This window comes from Adiantum capillus-veneris, chromosome 7 (genome assembly GCF_014529385.1).
Source record: "Adiantum capillus-veneris isolate H3 chromosome 7, ASM1452938v2, whole genome shotgun sequence".
Classification (NCBI taxonomy): Eukaryota; Viridiplantae; Streptophyta; class Polypodiopsida; order Polypodiales; family Pteridaceae; genus Adiantum; species Adiantum capillus-veneris.
This window is the reverse complement of record NC_140937.1, coordinates 115145255-115164578: the sequence shown is the minus strand read 5'-3', so window position 1 is coordinate 115164578 and position 19324 is coordinate 115145255. Positions and strand designations below refer to the sequence as shown.

Sequence of the window (19324 nt, the reverse complement as noted above, 5' to 3'; positions counted from 1 at the left end):
TCCAGTTTTTAGTATGCATTTCTTGGTTTTTTAAAGTCGTTTAAATATGCTTGAATATTTCAAGGCCATGCCAAGGGCTTGTCAAAATAAGTATTTTGGGCCGTAGTGTCCAATGTACATTATGCTGTTATGAATCTACTTGTAGGATTCGATTTGGTACATGTTGTCACATGGGATACAAAATGGTCTAGGGACTCAAGGAGTTCCGTTTAGTCAGTGTGGAGCAAAGAATGAGGGTCCCTCTCACTATTGTCACGAGTGTTTAGAGTTACCTCCACACACAAGTACATCTTGTACTTGAAGGATGTTCTTTTTTATACATCCTTACATGAGACATATTCCACATGTGGAGAATATGAGTCTCTAGACTGACACTGGTGCCATTATTTCAATTATGTGTCACAACAAAGTCCAACTAGGTGGTGCTGGTCAAATCTATTTTTTACACCATTTTCAACATGACGTATCAAGAGCACTTTCGTCGCCAGAATTTGTCAGATACTTAGAATGACTTGTCCGGGTACATGAACTTCTAAACAACATTATAGATGGTTGTTTATACATATAGCAAGGCTATAAGTTGTTAACAAAAAAGTTTCATTGTCTGTACTTAGAAGTTTCATTGTCTTTACGTAGAAGTGATCAATGTTTCACCTTCTATTGTGATTCAGAGGTTTCAGCAAGGCTTGCAAAAGATTGCAGCTGAAAGTATTTAGTTTCTTTTTAGAACTATTTACATTCCTTTTTAATGTGTGCTAGGCGCATCACATTTGCCATAAGTATTGGCAATGATCACCGTGGATATACAGGTTTGGATCAGTTTCTTGCTAAATATATGCACACTAGGTGTTATGGGCCCTAGTGTTTAGCAAAGGCTGATTTGGAAGGACATGCATATTCCTCAAGTTGTTGCTTATGAAGCATTTTTGCACTCTATGTGCAGTATCTCTAGGGGATTACTTTTTGGTCTACTAAACACCAATAGAGGTCATGGCTCGGCTTGAGTGTTTAGGATTTTTTAACAATGTATTTCGGACATTGTTGACTCCTCAACAATGTTACACGATATTGTGATTCCCATTTACCATTCATGTGTCTGTAAACTGTAAGGAAACACACCTCAGTGCTGTTAGTTATCCAAGGGGATAGGCAGATTACAAAGTGTAATCTTGGGCTAAAGGATATGCAAAGTGCGTACATTAGCACCAAGCATATCCAATTAATAAGCATTTATTGCTCTATTTGGAGTTTACTTACTATCAGTTAAAGCATGTTTGCAACTAGGTTTAGTCTCTTCATGTATAAGTCAGGTTCTCAACTTTAAACATTAGTTATGGTTGTTTATTGATGAAATTTGACGACAACAAGTCAAGGACTTAAACTTGACCGATGAGTTACGTCAGCAAGTCACTTTCAAGGAAACTGAAAAAAGTTACACACTTTAGACTGGAACATGTGTTTTCTGTTATGATCTAATATGTTACCTAAGTAAATGAATGCTATCCATCTATGATGATTCATGCATTCTTGTATTCTATAGGCTAGGATAAAGGTTTGTTATTGCATGCACACTAGGTGTTATGGGTCCTAGTGTTTAACACTCTTTTGTCTAAGGCGGCATGAGACTACATCTCCAGTTGTTTCAACGATGAAACCTCTCTTTCGAAGGGCAGGAGTAAACCATCAATCATTCCTGTAACTTAAGTTACGAGCATGTTATAAACAAAGGATAAATTTTGCAACTTAAGAAATAAGAATAGACATGCTAAGAGCATGAACTTGCTACGAGCATAAAATATAGGTGGCTACACCATTCAGAGGTGCTAAGAGCATACATTTAGGACATGCTAAATAGCATATGCACATTAAACTCTTGATATGATTCTTATGGTACGGTTTAAAGATGATTTGAGTAGTCTACAGTCAAGTCTATTTCTTTACAACTTTTGTGAAAACTTATTCTATTCACTCTAGTTTTCGAGGACGAAAATTCTTCCTTAAGGGGAGAGTAATGTCAGAACAAGGGTCCTATGGGGCAAGGCCCAACCTAGGGGGTCAGGGACCTAGGCCAAGGGCCTGGACTGGACCAGTGTGGACTGGGGATCCGCTTAGGGCAAGAGCTAGGAGCTAGGCCTACTCACAAATTGAAAGATTACTTGGAGGTGTCGTACTCCTCAAGAGAGTTTGAGTGGCCTAAAGAGTTTTTGTCCATTATGAGTTTGAATGCGGCTGGAGTATTTTCCAGTCCAAAACTTGTAACTTATCAAATAAATCTTCTACCTGCAACATGAGAATTTTTTTAAATAGTGATCCTATTTAGTGCTTTACAGTCAATACACATGTGATATGCTCCATCTTTCTTTTGCACTAAAAGTACAGGTGAACAGAATGAAGAGAAGCTAGGCCTCACCATTCCTTTTTACACCAAGTCATGCACTTGCCTCATGATCTCCTCTTGTTGAGCTTGTGAAACTCAATAAGGAGATTTATTAGGCGGTGAGCTTTGCAGTAGAAGCTCTATTGCATTATCATCATCCCTTCCTTTTGAACGTAGCTCACTAGGGATGTCATCAATGAAAACATCTTGGAATCCATTTAGGAAATTAGAAAACTCTAACTTCTCTTGATTTCCTTTATTGTTACTTGTGAAAACATTAGAATCATTTACAGATTCTCTAACAAAAATCATATACACAAAAATTGAGCTTTTCATTGACTTATCAAAAGAAAGCGTATTTACCAAGGATATGGTGTTCCCTGACTCGTTAGCATCTATGTACATGCTATTTTCCTTGTAGGTGAAATAGATTCTCTTTTCAAGGAGCTTCATGTTGGCAGCCATGCGGTTAAACCATGGTGACCTTAGGATAACATCCTCATGTTGGAGAGGAGAGATAAAAAATTATTCTTTGTCGACGTATCTTTGGGCATGAAGCCTCAACTTCCCAATTAAGGGATTAACAGAGGCTTGCTATCCTTTAAAAGCTCCATCGGCAGTTATAGTATCTCCCATCTCGAAAGCTTGAATGGCCAACTTAGTGGCCAACTCTGTTGATATGAAGTTGTGAGTAGAGCCAGGGTCAAAGTGAATAAGGGCATCATGATCCCTTACTTTTTTCCAAGCATAGGAGAGGTATGAGTCTTTGCAATGAGTATCCTCTTTTGGAGCTTCAACCATGGAAGCTCTAGGAGTGTCATTGAGTAAATTTCTTTTGGGACATGAACGATAATCATGTCCTTGCTCCCCGCACTTAAAGCATTTATGGCCTTTATGAAAGGCCTATAATTCTTCAAGAGACAACTTATGTTTAACTTTGTAAGCTCCTTTCTTCTTGGCCTTGTTGTTGTTGATGTTGGAGTTGCCTTGGGAAGAGTTTTGAGCATTTCTTTTCCCTTTAGCTTCATTTTGATCCTTGTTTTTCATGGGCTTGAAATTTCTTCTCACCCCTTGTTGGAAATTGATCCTTGAAGCAACCATAGTGTGGTGGATGACTTTGGTGATAGTGCTAGGCCGTTGTGAGTTGACATACTCAGCCATTTCTTCAGGTAATACCACAAAAAAATGTTGCTTTTGTTCGGAGAAGTCTATCCTTTGAAAGACTGTAGCTTTGAGATGTAAATCCTAAAACTTGTCTACATATTTGTGGATAGACTCGTTGAAGAGCAACTTCAAGCTCCACCACTCAATAAGCACTTTGTCCTTTTCATCGCTTGCAAGAAATTGCTTCATGATAGAAACTAGTAGAGTTTTTCATGTCTTTGGGGCCTGGCCATTGCCACAAAGGCTAGCCCACCATTGATGAGCAGACTTCTAGAAGTGGGTAGCTACATGGTGTAGCTTGGGGGACTCTGTGAAGCACTCGTCTCCAAAGGCCACATCAAATTTTTGAGTGAAGTCCAATACTTTGTTGTTGGCACCAAAGGTGAAATCATAGGTGAGTAAAGAGATACTCTCTCCTCCCTCTTTGAATTTCTTGAGCTTTTGGGACCTTCATCATGCACGGTAAGTTTTGCGATGTCCTCTCCTATTGTATTCTCTAGGAGAATAACTATTTCTTTCATCGAAAGAGGAGGTGAAAAAGAAGGAGAAGAGAGTGACCTCTTTCTTCCCTTTTTCTTCCTTTGTTTCCTTTCTTCCCTTTCATAGCAACAAGTAAAAGGACTATGCATTGATCGTTTCCTCTTGGGAGGAGTTGGCGATAGTCTAGACCATTGTCTTCATGGAGCCACATCTTTAGAGGAACTTAGGGATTCACTTCTTTCTTGTTATTTGGATTCCTCCTCTCTTATGGGAGAGAGTCTTCTTTTGGGAGTTTCATCAAGAGGCCTCCTAAACTCTCTCTCCTCTTGGAGAAGAAGGGAAATCCCATAAGCACGAAGTTTTTGGGTAACTACAGCTTGCAAAGTAGGGTTGCCCCCATAGCTTAATGTAACCTAGTAATAACAAGATAATTGATAAACATGGGGGCATCATCATTAGAACCTTTAAGTGCAAAATCAAAGTTAAAAATGTTCATTCTACTCTCTTGTTTATTGTCATCCATGCTAATTATACTTATGCGTTTACTTAGTGTATCCTTTGACAATACAAAACCTTAGTTGCTACTACTCTTAGCCATTGAAAATAAGCACTTAAGTATATACAACCATGGCTCTCATTGGTTTAGCTCCTTTCAAACTTCTTAGGGCTCAATAGATAAAGGTGTAGGAAAGTCTAAAAAGACCCCATTATTAAGACCAAAGCTCCCGAGGTCTGCACCATATCCCACATAGTGGGCTCAACAAAACCGATTATAGATCCCACTCCCACTTACCCTAATATAATTAACAAAATCAACCATTAATAGGCTACTTAAGTACCTCTCTTATTAAGTAAGAAAAGAGAAACCAAATTCTTTGATACCAATGTAATGGAAATGGCTTATGAACTTTGAGATTAGTGGAATTAGGACAATTAAAGTGAGCATTTTTGTGAGATCACTTTGAGAACATAGAGGGTGAACTTAATCGATGGTAGCAACATGAACATAGTACTTAATTAGCTTGGCATGGACAATAATTTTTTGAGAGAGAGAGTATTAGAGAACATGACACTAGTTGAGGACCAGATTTACTTGGATCCGGTCCCCCCTCCAAAAGGCGTTTGTATTATAGATTCTTTCATCAAGAGAGACTTGGTACAATACAATCTTTGTGACCTTGGTGATTCTATGAAGATGGAAAGATTCATGCATCACGATTATAACATAAAATTTGCAAAAAGCATTCACTATCTCAAGCCTCAGTCCCAAGGCCTCAAACACCTTCGAAGGTGGAGAGAGCTGGCGAGAATGAGGGTAGGGAAGAGGAAGAGAATCATTCACAGGAGAAAGAAATAGTTTCTCACTTATCATCATTCTTCTTGCTTAGCATACCATTATAGCATATTATAATGAATATGAAGAAGATGGAAAGCTTAAGCATTGAAGCATGGCTCTTGGTTGGATTTGCATTCCATAGCCAAGAGTGTTACTATAGGCTCTCCACTTCTCAACAAGCTTGGAGAAGGAGATGGAGCTCTTATACTTTGCACTCCACACAATGAGAGAATGTGTGTGTGTGTGTGTGTGTGGGAGAGTAGACCCCCCTCTCATGCTTGGTCCACACCTCTCTCTCTCTCTCTCTCTCTCTCTCTCTCTCTCTCTCTCTCTCTCTCTTTTATTATTTAATTATTTCATTTGGACATGTGTCCTCTTTTTCCTCTTTGAGAGAAGGAAATTCATTATTTATTTTTATGCATCTAAATTCTCATTGGACCCCTTTAACACTAGGTTGGTAACCTAACAGGACATAAAAGTGTCCTTTCAGGGTTTTGAAAAAAACCTCCAAAACCATAGTAGATCCACTCATTTTGTAAAATCCTTTCATGAGGTTATAGTTCAAGGCCTACTACACATGGAAAAAATAAGAAACTTGTAAAATTTCTCATCTTTTGGTCACACCAAGCCACCAAAGTTGATGGACCAGTGCATTTTCATCAAAACAGTCATTTCTTACGTTTTGTTGCATAAAAATAAGATTAGGGATTTTTGTAGGACTTGAGATAAATTCCCTAGTTAACTTCAATGGGTTGGTAATCTGAACATATGATTGCTTCTCACTCACTATTTTTTGTTTTGCCAAAATAAATAGGTACAAAAAAGTTGAATTTTTATCATTCTGCAAACCTATCATCAAAGTTTCTATAGCCACGCTCAATACAAACAATATATGCATGTTTTCTTAGTTCCCTATTGTTCTTTATGTTCAGAAGGAGCCATGGAGCATGTCAAAAGAATAATACATCTCTTACCAAGGGGAATCTTGGGGACAAAGATGAAGTGTTAAATACAGCAAACATGAAAAAACTGGGCTCAACATTATGAGTTGTAGAATCCCATAGAAACTATTCAATATCTAGCCAAATTTGATCCTTATGACTAGATATGGTTACTACCTACAAAATGCATATAGTTGTCACAAGAAACTAACAATATTGAAAAAGCTATACTTGATATACTAGAATGTTTCGTTTTCTTCTATAATTGAAAAAATCAACCATCGTTGATACTATGCAAAATAGGGTATTAGGTGCCCCAAAACTCAAGGAATATTAGCTTTATGTTACAATATACGACATAGAAAATAAAAAATGCATTTGGATATCATGAAATCCACCAAAAAAATCATAGAAGAGCTAAAATTGGCTAAAAAACAAGATTTGACAATTTTTGTAATTTGGTCATAACTTACAACTTTAATATTTATTTCTCTCTAGAAGCGTCAGGACATGTTGAGGACTACTAAAGATAGTTCTCTAGCATTATACACCTCACAAACATGAATTCTAGAGTGGTATAGTTGCAAAAAGTTGAAAAAAGCCAAAAACAGGACCCGTTTTTTCACACGGTTTAGGTTGTGAAATGTTGTGCAAGGACAATGTTAAAGATGGAATTGATATACCAAAAAAATGTCGAGTTTTTTTCAGCTCATGAGACAACTTTCTAGATAGATAGCACCTCAAAATCCATTTTGAAACTCTTGACATAAGTCAAGGAAAATGGTCACTTAATAGGACATAAAAGTGTCCCATTACCAACCTAGTGTTAAAACCTATCTAATAGGATTCATGCACCTAATGAGGGCGACATGTGGAGGATCATTTGAACATGTGTCTTTTATGCTTCTTAAGTCATTTGGTTTGAATTGAATACTTCAAGCACTTAGTCAATCAACCATGGAAACTTTTTATGCCTCTTGAAGTTTATCTTTGAATTAAACACTTCAAGAACCTTAGTTATTTAAGCATAAAAGTAACCTCAAGCTTTGGGCAAGGTTCCCACAAACACTTTAAGCACTTTAGTTAGCAAGCCGACAAGCACCAAGTTATGCTTGGGTAGGATTCCCACCTCAAAATCAGACCTAGCTTGCCTAAGGTCAAAGAACTTTTTAACACTAACTTTTGGAGGTCTGTAATGAAGCTAACCCTAAGGTATTTTAAGCTCCATTAGATGCACGTTGCTCTTTGATAGACTACCTCCTTTTGGACCCCTATTGAGATGTAACCATCTCTCCTCTTGGTCCCTTGCTGAGGTAAATCTAGAAGCACTTATTGCACATTTCTCTTTGGTAGACCGTCTCCTTTTGGACCCCTATGGAGATCCAACCATTTCTCCTTTTGATCCCTTGTTGAGATAGGTCTAGAAGCACATATCTATATCTTAACTCTTGTTCCCCTTTTATCTTTCTATATTAATGATTAGTTTAATAAGAGAAAATCATTTGGTAAAGTTAGATATTATATTTTATGACACCTCCCAACTTTGCACAACCATCGTGGCATCATAAGCCTCATAGGTACACTACTTCATTGCCAAATTTCATGATAGTGCACGTATTACAGCCTTGTGAGCCTCTCACAGTGCTATTACTCCATATTGTCTGCGTAGAGGTTCACTACCCACTCTTGGGCCACCACCCAACATGCCCTCATTAATCCTAAAGAGCACAACTTAATGCTCACTTTGGCCTGCTTTAGAAAATTTCTAAATCTATGAGAGAGAGAGAGAGAGAGAGAGAGAGAGAGAGAGAGAGAGAGCTTGCAGTGATGATGGAGATTGGGCGCATTGCAAGGGGCCCACATAGTTTTATTTGAAGGGGATGATGCCAAGGTCCTTCTTCTTGATGTTGGCATGCGTATATTCCTCCACGCCTTGTAGCCATGCTTGCATGTTGTGCTGTGAATTGCCAATTTGTGGTTGGTCAGCATGCTCTGTAATAGCAAGGTTTGCTCAATGAGTCAATAGCCTTATCCTCATTTTAGGGATAAAGGTTGGCGTGATCTGTTTTTGCAAATGTACATTTACACTTTATTGAATATATTTTTCTGAGTTCCCAGAAGGTGGCTTTATGGGGAGAGGGTGGCTTTATGGAGAGAGAGAGAGAGAGAGAGAGAGAGAGAGAGAGAGAGAGAGAGAGAGAGAGAGAGATTACCTTGGGTAAATATATAATGTATGTTTGTGTCATAACTAGAAGAAATAGCTTTAGAGTGGAGGATTAAACTAAGGTCAAAGGCACACAAAGGCTTGAACTTAAAATTCAAGCCTCTGTGTACCTCCACCTAGTTAGGTAGGAATTGCCATGAGGCTCGAACTTAAGTTCAAGCATGATCCATGACTTTTTATCTGCCTACTAAGACAAGGAATGCAAGTTTGGGCCTCTACATACCTCTACCAACTCATATAGGAAACTACCTAAGGGTTGAACTCCTTTGTGTACCTTTGCCCACTTAGTTAGGAATCACCATGATGTTTGAGCCTCCATGTACTTCTACTCACTTAGGTAGGAAGCACCTTGAGGCTCAAACTTAAGTTCGAGCCTTCAAGTGTTTTATCTACCTACTAAGATAGGGAACGCATGTTTCAGTCTCTGTGTACCTCTACCCACTCATGTAGCAAACACGGTAAGGCCCGAACTTAAATTCAAGCCTCTATCCACCTCTTCCTATCCTTGTGCCTAGAGATCACTTGAATACCGACGCCAACTTACCGACGTCATTGGCGGGCGTCGGTATGTGCATCGGCCATACTAGAGGGAGCTCAGATTTTAAAAAAAATTCAATTTTCAATTTCCGTCGCATATATCGACGCAGATATCGACGCGTATCCAGCAGTGTATACCGACGCATATCTAGCAGTGTATACCGACGCGTATCCAGTAGCGTGTACCGACGTCCACTGGTAAAAATGAAACCGCGGGCTTATTTTCTGCGTGTTTCCAAAAACTCATTCTCTCTCTCTCTCTCTCTCTCTCTCTCTCTCTCTCTCTCTCTTCGCTCAACTCGCGGCCAGATCTGCACCTTTGGACTACTACGGGCTTGGGCAAACACCATCACATCTTCTCTACTTGTTGCAGGTAAGCCTATTGTCCTTGTTTTTTGGTTATTTTTGTGTGTGTGTGTGTGTGTGTGTGTGTTTTTTTTTGCAGATGTGGAAGCTACTCCGGAAGCTTTGTGCACACATACGAGTGTATGTGAGTGCACAATCTCATTGCTCTCACACACACACACACACACACACATTAATTTTAATTTTGGTTTAATTTTATATTTAAATTTGTTATTTAATTTTAAAATTCAAATTGTTATTGTTGTTTAATAATAATTTGTTATTATTATTTAATTTTATATTCAAATTTGTTATTGTTAATTGTATTTTAGGGTTTCTTGAAATTAATTTTAGGGCTAAAGTTCATTAGTTTTAGGGTTTTGTATATCCAAAAATAGAATAAAAAAGCTTTAAATACATTAACAAAAAGTAGTAAAAAAAATAGAGTAGAAACAAAATTAAACATAAAAAAAGGGAGAGGGAAAAAGAGAGAAAGAAGGAGAAATAGAGAGAAGGAGAGAGTAGAGGGAGAGAAAAAAAGATACAGAGAGAGAGCTAGAGGTAAAGAGAGAAATAGAGATAAATAGCGGGAAAGAGAAAAAGAGGTAAAGAAGGAGATGGAGGGAAAGAGAGAGAATAGAGAAACTTAGAGAGGCAGAAGGAAGGAGGGAAAGATCGAGGTAGAGAGAAGGAGAGATAAATAGAAAGAGAGATAGATATAGAGGGAGAGAGAAAGAGAGGTAGAGAGGGAAAGAGAGAGAATAAAGACAAGCTTCAAAATGATCCAAGAACACATTGAAATCTTCGCCCACATCGTGCTTCAAAGCCTTTAGCTTGGTGTCCATGTCGAGTGGGGACACTTCCTTGCGAAAGTCATGCAGAAGCCTTTTGCGTAATGCCGGCCACATTTACTTTGGCTCGCTTTCCAGTGCTTCGAACCACACTTTGGCCTTGCCCTGCATGACCAACGGAAACGTTTGCATCTTACTGTCATCATTCGGCATTCTTAGTGACAGCATGTAAAGCACACACAATCTCTCTCTCTCGTTGCATACACAATCTGTGTGTGTGTGTGTGTGTGTGTGTGCAAAGAACCAGCGGCCCGAGCGTACACACGCTCCGTCGGCGCCGCGGCTAGTATGAGAGCAGAATAGAAGAAGAAAAGGGGAAGGGAGGAGCGACAAAACACAAAAGGCAAAGATGGTGGCTCATTGCTTGCTCAAAAAACCATCACAACGCTCCACAGAGCTTCTCTCTCACTCTCCTCTAGCATTTTTAATAACGGCCGACATGTGGCACTCCTCTTGAGCTTCTTTGACTTCATTTGACCAGCTCAAAATACATTCGAAGCTCAACTCTCACCTTTACACATGAAAGTCCTATTGGAAGCAACAACAGCGCCGTCGTTGCTCTTAGAGACAAGCTTCTTTCTCAAAAAAGGTTGGGTGGGGACATATAACAAGCCGTAGGTCAAACGAATAGAAGAAACGCCCAAAATACAAGCTGTTTTTGAAGTCCGATTGGGTTTTTCTACAGAAAAACGCAAACGGACTTCATAAACGGCTTCTACGCTGTAGGTCAAATCCGGTTGCGTTTTTCTACGGAAAAAGGCAAACGGACTTCGGAAATGGCTTCTATGCCTACCGAAACCATCTGTAGTCCATTAGGTAGTCTTAAGGCAATGTCAAGATCATGTATGACAAGCCGTAGGTCAAACGGACAGAAGAAACATCAAATAGAAAAGCCGTAGGTCAAATCCGGTTGCGTTTTTCTATGGAAAAATGCAGACGGTCTTCGGAAATTGATTCTATGCCTACTGAAACCATCCATAGTCCATTAGGTAGTCTTTAGGCAATGTCAAGAGAGCGTATGACAAGCCGTAGGTCAAACCGATAGAAGAAACGCCAAATACACAAGCCGTAGGTCAAATTCGATTGCGTTTTTCTACGAAAAAATGCAGACGGACTTCGGAAACTGATTCTACGCCTACCGAAATCATCCGTAGTACATTAAGTAGTCTTAAGGCAATGTCAAGATCGTGTATGGCAAGTCGTAGGTTAAACGGACAGAAGAAACGTCAAATACACAAGCCGTAGGTCAAATCCGGTTGCGTTTTTCTACCGAAAAACGCAAAAGGACTTCGGAAATGGCTTCTATGCCTACTGAAACCATTCGTAGACGATTAGGTAGTCTTTAGGAAATGTCAAGAGCGCCTATGACAAGCCATAGGTCAAACGGACAGAAGAAACGCCAAATACACAAGCCGTAGGTCAAATCCGGTAGCGTTTTTCATCGGAAAACGTAAACGGACTTCGGAAACTAATTCTACGCCTACCGAAACCATCCGTAGTCCATTAAGTAGTTTTAAGGCAATGTCAATAGCATGTATGGTAAGTCGTAGATCAAACGGACAGAAGAAACGCCAAATACACAAGCCGTAGGTCAAATCCGGTTGCGTTTTTTTACGATAAAACGCAAACGGACTTCGAAAATTGATTCTACGATTACTGAAACCATCCGTAGTCGATTAGGTAGTCTTTAAGCAATATCAAGAGTGCGTATGGCAAGCCGTAGGTCAAATGGATAGAAGAAACGCCAAATACACAAGCCGTAGGTTAAATCCGGTTGCGTTTTTCTACGGAAAAACGCAAACGAACTTCGAAAATGGCTTCTATGCCTACCGAAACTTCATCCGTAGTCCATTAAGTAGTCTTAAAGCAATTTCAAGAGCGTGCATGGCAAGCCCTAGGTCAATGGGTTTGAATTAACGCCAAATACACAAGCCGTAGGTCAAATCCGGTTGCGTTTTTCTACGGAAAAACGCAAACGAATTTCAGAAATGACTTCTATGCCTACTAAACCATCCTTAGTCCATTAGGTAGTCTTAAAGCAATGTCAAGAGCGTGTATGACAAGCCATAGGTCAAACGGACAAAAGAAACGCCAAATACACAAGCCGTAGGTCAGATCTGATTACGTTTTTCTACGAAAAAATGCAAACGGACTTCGGAAACTGATTCTACTGTTACCGAAACCATCCATAGTCAATTAGATAGTCTTTAGGCAATGTCAAGAGTGCGTATGGCAAGCCGTAGGTCAAACAGACAGAAAAAACACAAAATACACAAGTCGTAGGTCAAATCCGGATCCGAAGATAAAACGAGAACTCTTGAGACCGTTTACATGGATTATCTGAAGAGAATGTGTGTGTGTGTGTGTGTACGTATGTTGCACCCACAAATATAGGCTTTAATTTGATCAATAAAGACATGATTTACCCGGTGGTCCTGATCTCCGTGCACCTCTAGACCGAGGTGTGCGGAGATCGGGCATGACTAGAGAATGTGAGGTAGTTTACACTGTGGAGATGAAGAATATGGATCCGAAGATAAGACAATCCATCTTGAGACCGTTTACATGGATTGTCTGAAGAGCACACGCGTGTGTGTGTGTACGTATGTTGCACCCACAAATATAGGCTTTAATTTGACCAATAAAGACATGATTTATCCGGTGGTCCTGATCTCTGCGCACCTCTAGAGCGAGGTGTGCGGAGATCGGGCATGACTAGAGAATGTGAGGTAGTTTACACTGTGGAGACGAAGAAGATGGATCCGAAGATAAGACAATCCATCTTGAGACCGTTTACATGGATTGTCCGAAGAGCACGTGTGTGTGTGTGTGTACGTATGTTACACCCACAAATATAGGCTATAATTTGACCAATAAAGACATGATTTACCCGGTGGTACTGATCTCCGTGCACCTCTAGAACGAGGTGTGCGGAGATTGGGCATGACTAGAGAATGTGAGGTAGTTTACACTATTTATATATACAAGGTTAAAGAGAATCTATGCTCCTTACTATTAATTTATTGTACGACAGACACAGATCAATTATGGACGATAGGATGGCGTGTCCTTGTGTGCTATGCAAGCACCAGATCTTTCAAAAACGAAAGATATGTGAACAGCACATACGCAACAATGGTCTCTTCCCTGCAGAGAAACTACAAGATTTGCATTTTTGATCTCATAGTCAGGATGCAGTCGATCAATCCCCACAAATAGATATTGTTCCAACTTCATCAGAGAGAAGACGAATGTCAAACGAACCACCACCAGTGGAATCTACCCCACCAACAGAGAATGTCACATTCCAAGAAGCTGAGATGGATCAAATGTTGGATACATTTTTTGATATGGATCCGGTTATTGAAAACCAAGGTGGAGAAACCATCCAAGGAAACAATGTCCATCAACCTCAGTCATCACGTCCACATCAACGACATGAGAGTGACGTTGAGCCAGAAGGTGAGATGATGCGGAGACTCACACGAACGCCGCTTTACAATGGTGCAAACATTTCAGTTCTTTGTAAATCTTTGGCACTGCTTAATCTACAGTCTATTTATGGATGGTCTGACACGAGTGTCACAGAGCTTTTTCAGGTAAATGTACTGTATGCTTAGTATGGACACAAAATTCAAACCAATAATCATGGCTTTTGATGTGGTGATGTATTGACAGGTTGCTAAACGAGCAAATTTTGCCGAAAGGCAATCACATGCCTCCCTCCCTCCCTGCTGCCAAGAAGATTCTTACCAGCTTGGGCATGGATTATCATAAAATCCATGCATGTACTAAGGATTGTATACTCTTTTGAAATGAGTACGCAGATCTAGTACAGTGTCCCAAGTGTGGATCAAACAGATCTAGAGAGGACACACAAGGCAAATCTATCCCTACAAAGGTTCTGAGACACTTTCCTATCATTCCAAGAATAAAGAGCACGTTTAGGAGCAAGTCTATAGCATCTTTGATGACGTGGCATACCAACACTAGATCCACGGATGATGTGATGTGCATGCCTGCTGACTCTCGTGCATGGAAGCACATAGAAGAACAATGGCCTACATTTGCGAAGGAGCCTCGTTCACTCCGTTTTGGGTTAGCAATGGATGGAGTAAACCCATTTGGATTACGAAGTTCATCATGGAGCACATGGCCTATTTGCTTGGTGGATTATAATCTTCCTGCATGGTTGGCTATCAAGAAAGGCCATCTATTACTGTCACTCATTGTCCCAGGAAAGTACATAGCAAAGAAAACAGATGTCTATCTGGCACCACTTATAGAAGAGCTTCAAATATTGTGGTCAAGGATTGATGTGGTTGACACGTCCCAACCGATTGGACGGCGACATGCCCATGTGCAAGGCATTCTTATGTGGACCATGCATGATTGGCCAGGTTTTGGTGAGTGTTCAAGTTAGTATCATGAAACCTTAACTTATATACAAATCTTCATCATTGCTAATTGTGCCCTGCTAATTTCTTTCTTTACTCTTTATAGGCTTGAGCTACTCTGGGAATCATGCATATCCAAAATGTGGTCCTCGACTTGGCTTTCGCTGCTCTTATTACCTAGGCAAGACAGTCTACGAAGAGCATGGTCGATTTTTGCCTGAAGGGCATGAGGTACGTAGACCAAACATATGTAAACACGACATGCATCTACTAAAGGCGAGTGGCTGGAAGAACATGTGGCTACAAAGTGGAGATTTTAACCCACCCGGCATGAAGAGATTGTCTATTTGTCACGAACTGCCATACAGGAGTGATTTGCTTATTAATCATCTGCTCGACCCAATGCACATTTTTAAGAATGTGGGAGAGATCATATGGAAGAACATTACTGGAAAAAGGGAGAGCAAAGCTCAGAGAGATGACCTACAAGCTGTGGGTCAAATGCCAGAGATGTGTCCTCCACTAAAGTCCAATGGAGCGTATGCTATTCCAAAAGGTCCATGGGTTTTGGGTCATGTTGAAGAGCAACAAGTGAAGAAGACCATATCTTCTTTCCAGACTCCTACTAGGTGCATGCGATGTTTGAAAACGGCCTTTACTAGAGATGACAATCTTAGTGGTCTTAAGTTGCATGATTGGCACAAATTTTTATAGTTTATCTTACCAATTGCCATAAAATATTGTCTGACAGATGAAATTAGATGTACCATTTATAAAATTAGTGAGCTAGTGCGTTGGATCTCATCAAAAGAGATAAGAAAAGACAGCATAGATGCAGCTCGCTTGAATGCAATCGAAGCAGTGTGTATGGTGGAGAAGTATTTTCCAACGAACATTCTTACCATCCAAATGCATTTGCTTGTGCATGTGGTCGATGAAGTTGCACTTGCTGGAACCGTCAACAGCAGATGGATGTTCTTCTTGGAGAGATTCATGAAGACTTTAAAGGGGTTCGTTCGTCAAAGAGCTCGTCCTGAGGGTAGCATGGCTGAAGGACAGTTTGTGCAAGAGTCTCTAGTGTTCATAAATGAATTCTTCGGTTCAATTGATCCAAAGATGCCCCGATTGTGGACTAATGAGACCAATGCCAAGGTTACAGGGGACGAGCTGCAAGGACAAGGCGTAGTGAGAAAGATGGATCTCAGAATGCGAGAAAAGGTTATGAGATTCTGTCTACTCAACTCAGAGGCAATGCAAAAGTGGTTAGAGAATTACAAAGAGGAAAAGCAACGATGTATTACAGAACATTTGCAGTTCAAGGGCAATCGTGCCACTAGAAACCTGCCTTATCCTGACCATCTTCTGAAGCTGCCAGATTTTCCTAATGGTCGATGGTTAGATGCAACAATTTCGGAGGCAAAGCGAAATGGAGTGTTGATTACTGAAGAAGAAGAGGAGATGTCAAGGGGTTGCAACTGGCATGTAAGTATTTCTACAACTTCTTTTTAAAAAATCCATATGGTCTACATTGCTTTAGTAAACCCTAAACTATGTGATTTATGTGCTTGTAGTATCACAAATACGGAGCTTTGTGGTCCCATGGGAGACACTTCAGAGTGCAGCGGATAGATGAACGAAGGGTGACCTTCGATAATGGGGTTAGAGCAAGCTTTGTCCAAGAAAGTCGGGCCAGTGCCAGTGATGAAAACACACATATTGGTCAGCTTGAATACTTTGGCTACATCCAAGACATTTTGAAGATTAGCTTCAGAAAGTTTGATACTTTTATCTTTGATGTCAAGTGGTTCAAAGTTATTACTAGTGGACCTAATGCAACTGTACGCAAAGATAAGAGTGTATTGATTCAAGTGAACTCCAGGCGGGTGTGGACAAATGCTCGGGATACATTTGTACTTTTGCAGCACTGTGAACAAGTTGTGTTCACAATAGATCCACTATGGAATGAGAAGGATGAAGAAAATTTGTCTAAACCACGCTGGCTGTTTGTCGTTCAAGTTGCTCCACGGAGCAAACAAGTGTGTGAAGGTTTGGATATAGAGGTTGAACAGTTGCAAGACTCAGGGGCACGGCAGACGGATGAGGATTTCGAAGTAGAGGTCAGCGATCAACAAATGCCAGAATCAGAACATGGAGATGACACCCTAAATGCGGAGAGCGATAACGAAGTGGAGTTTGATGATGAAGATGCGGAAGTACATATTGATATAGATATTTCTGGCGCATCAGTTCTCATAGAAGATGAGAGAATGACCAACTGATTTTTGTTAAGATGTAATTTGTAATTAACACTTGCGACATCAATTAAATATAGTGATTTTTGTTACAGTTTTATTTTTTATGTTATTTGTATTGCTTAAGTTGTTGAATAGTGAATTGACGTATTTCTGTTGTTCTTTGAATTTAAGTTTTGCGTCGACTAGGAGGCCTAGCCTTAAGGGACAGAGTTCATAGATTTGTATTGGTAGCTAGTTTTGTGTATATTCATGATTGTATATATACCAACATTTGCACTTATAGTTACATGTTTTTACTTTTTGTTATCTGTTCATGGTCGGTTAGTAGATAGATGGATTTATGTTGTGATAATATATGGATTGAGTTATGTTATGAAGTCATGAAAATTCTTCTTGCTCAAGTGTTTGTAATCAATTTATGATATGGTTTTGGATTTGTAAATGAAGTTATGGTATGACTTGTTGTAGACGGACTTCCCCGATTGTTGGTGCAATTCAGTTTTGTTATGCTTATTGTTTAGGATTGACAAAGATTTGGTTATGCTTATGGTTATGGTTATGTTTATGGTTATGCTTATTGTTTTATGCTTATGGTTAACAAAGATTTGGTTGTGCTTATTGTTTTATGCTTATGGTTGATAAAGATTTGGTTATGCTTATTGTTTTATGCTTATGGTTGACAAAGACTTGGTTATGCTTATTGTTTTATGCTTATGGTTGACAAAAACTTGGTTATGATTATTGTGTAGGGTCGACAAAGATTTGGTTATGGTTATGGTTATGGTTTGTAATGTTGAATAAGTACTTGATCAACAGTTCTTGAATTTGCGCTTTAGCGAGAAACAGAGTGGTGGAGTGTTGTAGCTTTTACACTCCTCTTTTGAGTAGTGAGAGTTGGTTTATGCTGCTTCAGTACATGTAGCAGTAGCAACTAACTCTCTCTGCACCTAAGTGGAGTGCAATTGCTTTTGCACTTCTCCTTTGGATAGAGAGTGCTCCGTTTTGCAGCAGCATTCAATACTTCTCTCTGTCCAAAAATTGAAAATGTGGAGTGCGGTTGCTTTTGCACTGTTCCTTTGGGCAGAGAGGGTTGGTTTCTATCGTTGTAGTATATGCAGCAGCAACAGCCAGCCCTCTCTGCCCAAAAAAATTTACAGGTTTTGGCGTCGGCATAGGCGCTGCTATATGCGTCTGTATAGGCGCCGATATACGCGTCGGAAACGACCTATAATTTCCTGCGCGTATTTAGACGAACATACCGACACGTATATAATCGTCAATTCAAAGGGTTATACCAACGCGTATATAATAGCTTATTTGGACACGTATTTCAACGCTTATATCGACGTGTATACAAGCGTTTATACCGACGTGTATATAAGCGTGTTGATTCTGAGGCGAATATCGACGCGTATACCGACTTAGTTCATTTTTAAAATAAACTCAATCCCGTTGGTACACGCGCCGATATTCGCGCGACGTGTTGTACTGTGCATGGTGAGGCTCGAACTTAAGTTTGAGCCTTTGTCCACTTAAGTAGGAATCACCATAAGGCTCTTCCAGCCCCTATTTGTTTGATCTACTTATTAAGATAGATAATGAAATCTTGAGCTTTTGTGTACCTCTACCCACTCATGTGGACAACAACATGATAGTTGTGAGTGTATGCTTGAACTTTCATGTACCTTTGCCGACTTCACTAGGAATTGCCATGAGGCTCAAACTTGAGCTCAAGCCTCCATGTGTTTGCTTTGACCACTCATGTTAGGGAATGCAATGAGGCTTGAGCTTAGACCCTACATACCAAAGTTTAGGATGCTTGCCCTATCTTAACACAAGAAAACATTACGATAAGGCTTTAATGGGTCCTTACAACTTAGTTTTATCAAACTCTTTCACAAACTCCTACAACTCGTTCAAATTTCTTTCTCCTTGAACTTCAAGGTGATAGATTATGCCAATGTCATCATAGTCTATGGATTTCTTAAAAATTTCTTCTCAAGTCCTTGTATTTTTCTCTTGAAAGCAATCATTTTACAAGTTTCTATAACAAAATACTTTCTATATCCCAAACATTATAATCTTAGCCATGATGCTACAGGTAATAGAAATGTAAAATATATTCTTGAATTGACATTAACCTACAAATAATACAATTGCCGATCCAAAGTTTCCAAAATGACAAAGCAATTGTTAACATTGTTTAAAACTACCTATGTACTTCATATATAAATTTGTTGTTTCCAAAGAATTTGAAATGAAAACTCTCACATGTCTCTCTTCCTTAGTGTGTCTCCCTCTCACTCTTTCTCTCTCCTCCTCCTCCTCCTCCTCCTCTCTCTCTCTCTCTCTCTCTCTCTCTCTCTCTCCCCCCCCCCTAATCCCTTGCTGAGACAGTGGAGCAAGAGAGGCTTGAA

The 19324-nt window shown here is 39.7% G+C and overlaps 1 protein-coding gene across 1 annotated transcript; it reads left to right on the top strand.

The window, feature by feature from the left end:
- The first annotated feature begins 15846 nt into the window (after positions 1-15846).
- Positions 15847-16931, top strand: LOC147454473 (uncharacterized). Its single transcript, XM_086517049.1, has 2 exons — positions 15847-16134; positions 16224-16931. The coding sequence occupies exons 1-2, from the start codon at positions 15847-15849 to the stop codon at positions 16929-16931; spliced, it is 996 nt and encodes a 331-aa protein (XP_086373175.1).
- Positions 16932-19324: the final 2393 nt, after the last annotated feature.

What these genes read in the sequence shown, in the direction of transcription:
- LOC147454473 (XM_086517049.1), top strand. Translation starts at nt 15,847, where the DNA reads ATGGATCTCAGAATGCGAGAAAAGGTTATGAGATTCTGTCTACTCAAC. An exon ending in CAAGGGGTTGCAACTGGCAT is followed by an intron (nt 16,135 to 16,223) that starts GTAAGTATTTCT and finishes ATGTGCTTGTAG; the next exon opens with TATCACAAATACGGAGCTTT.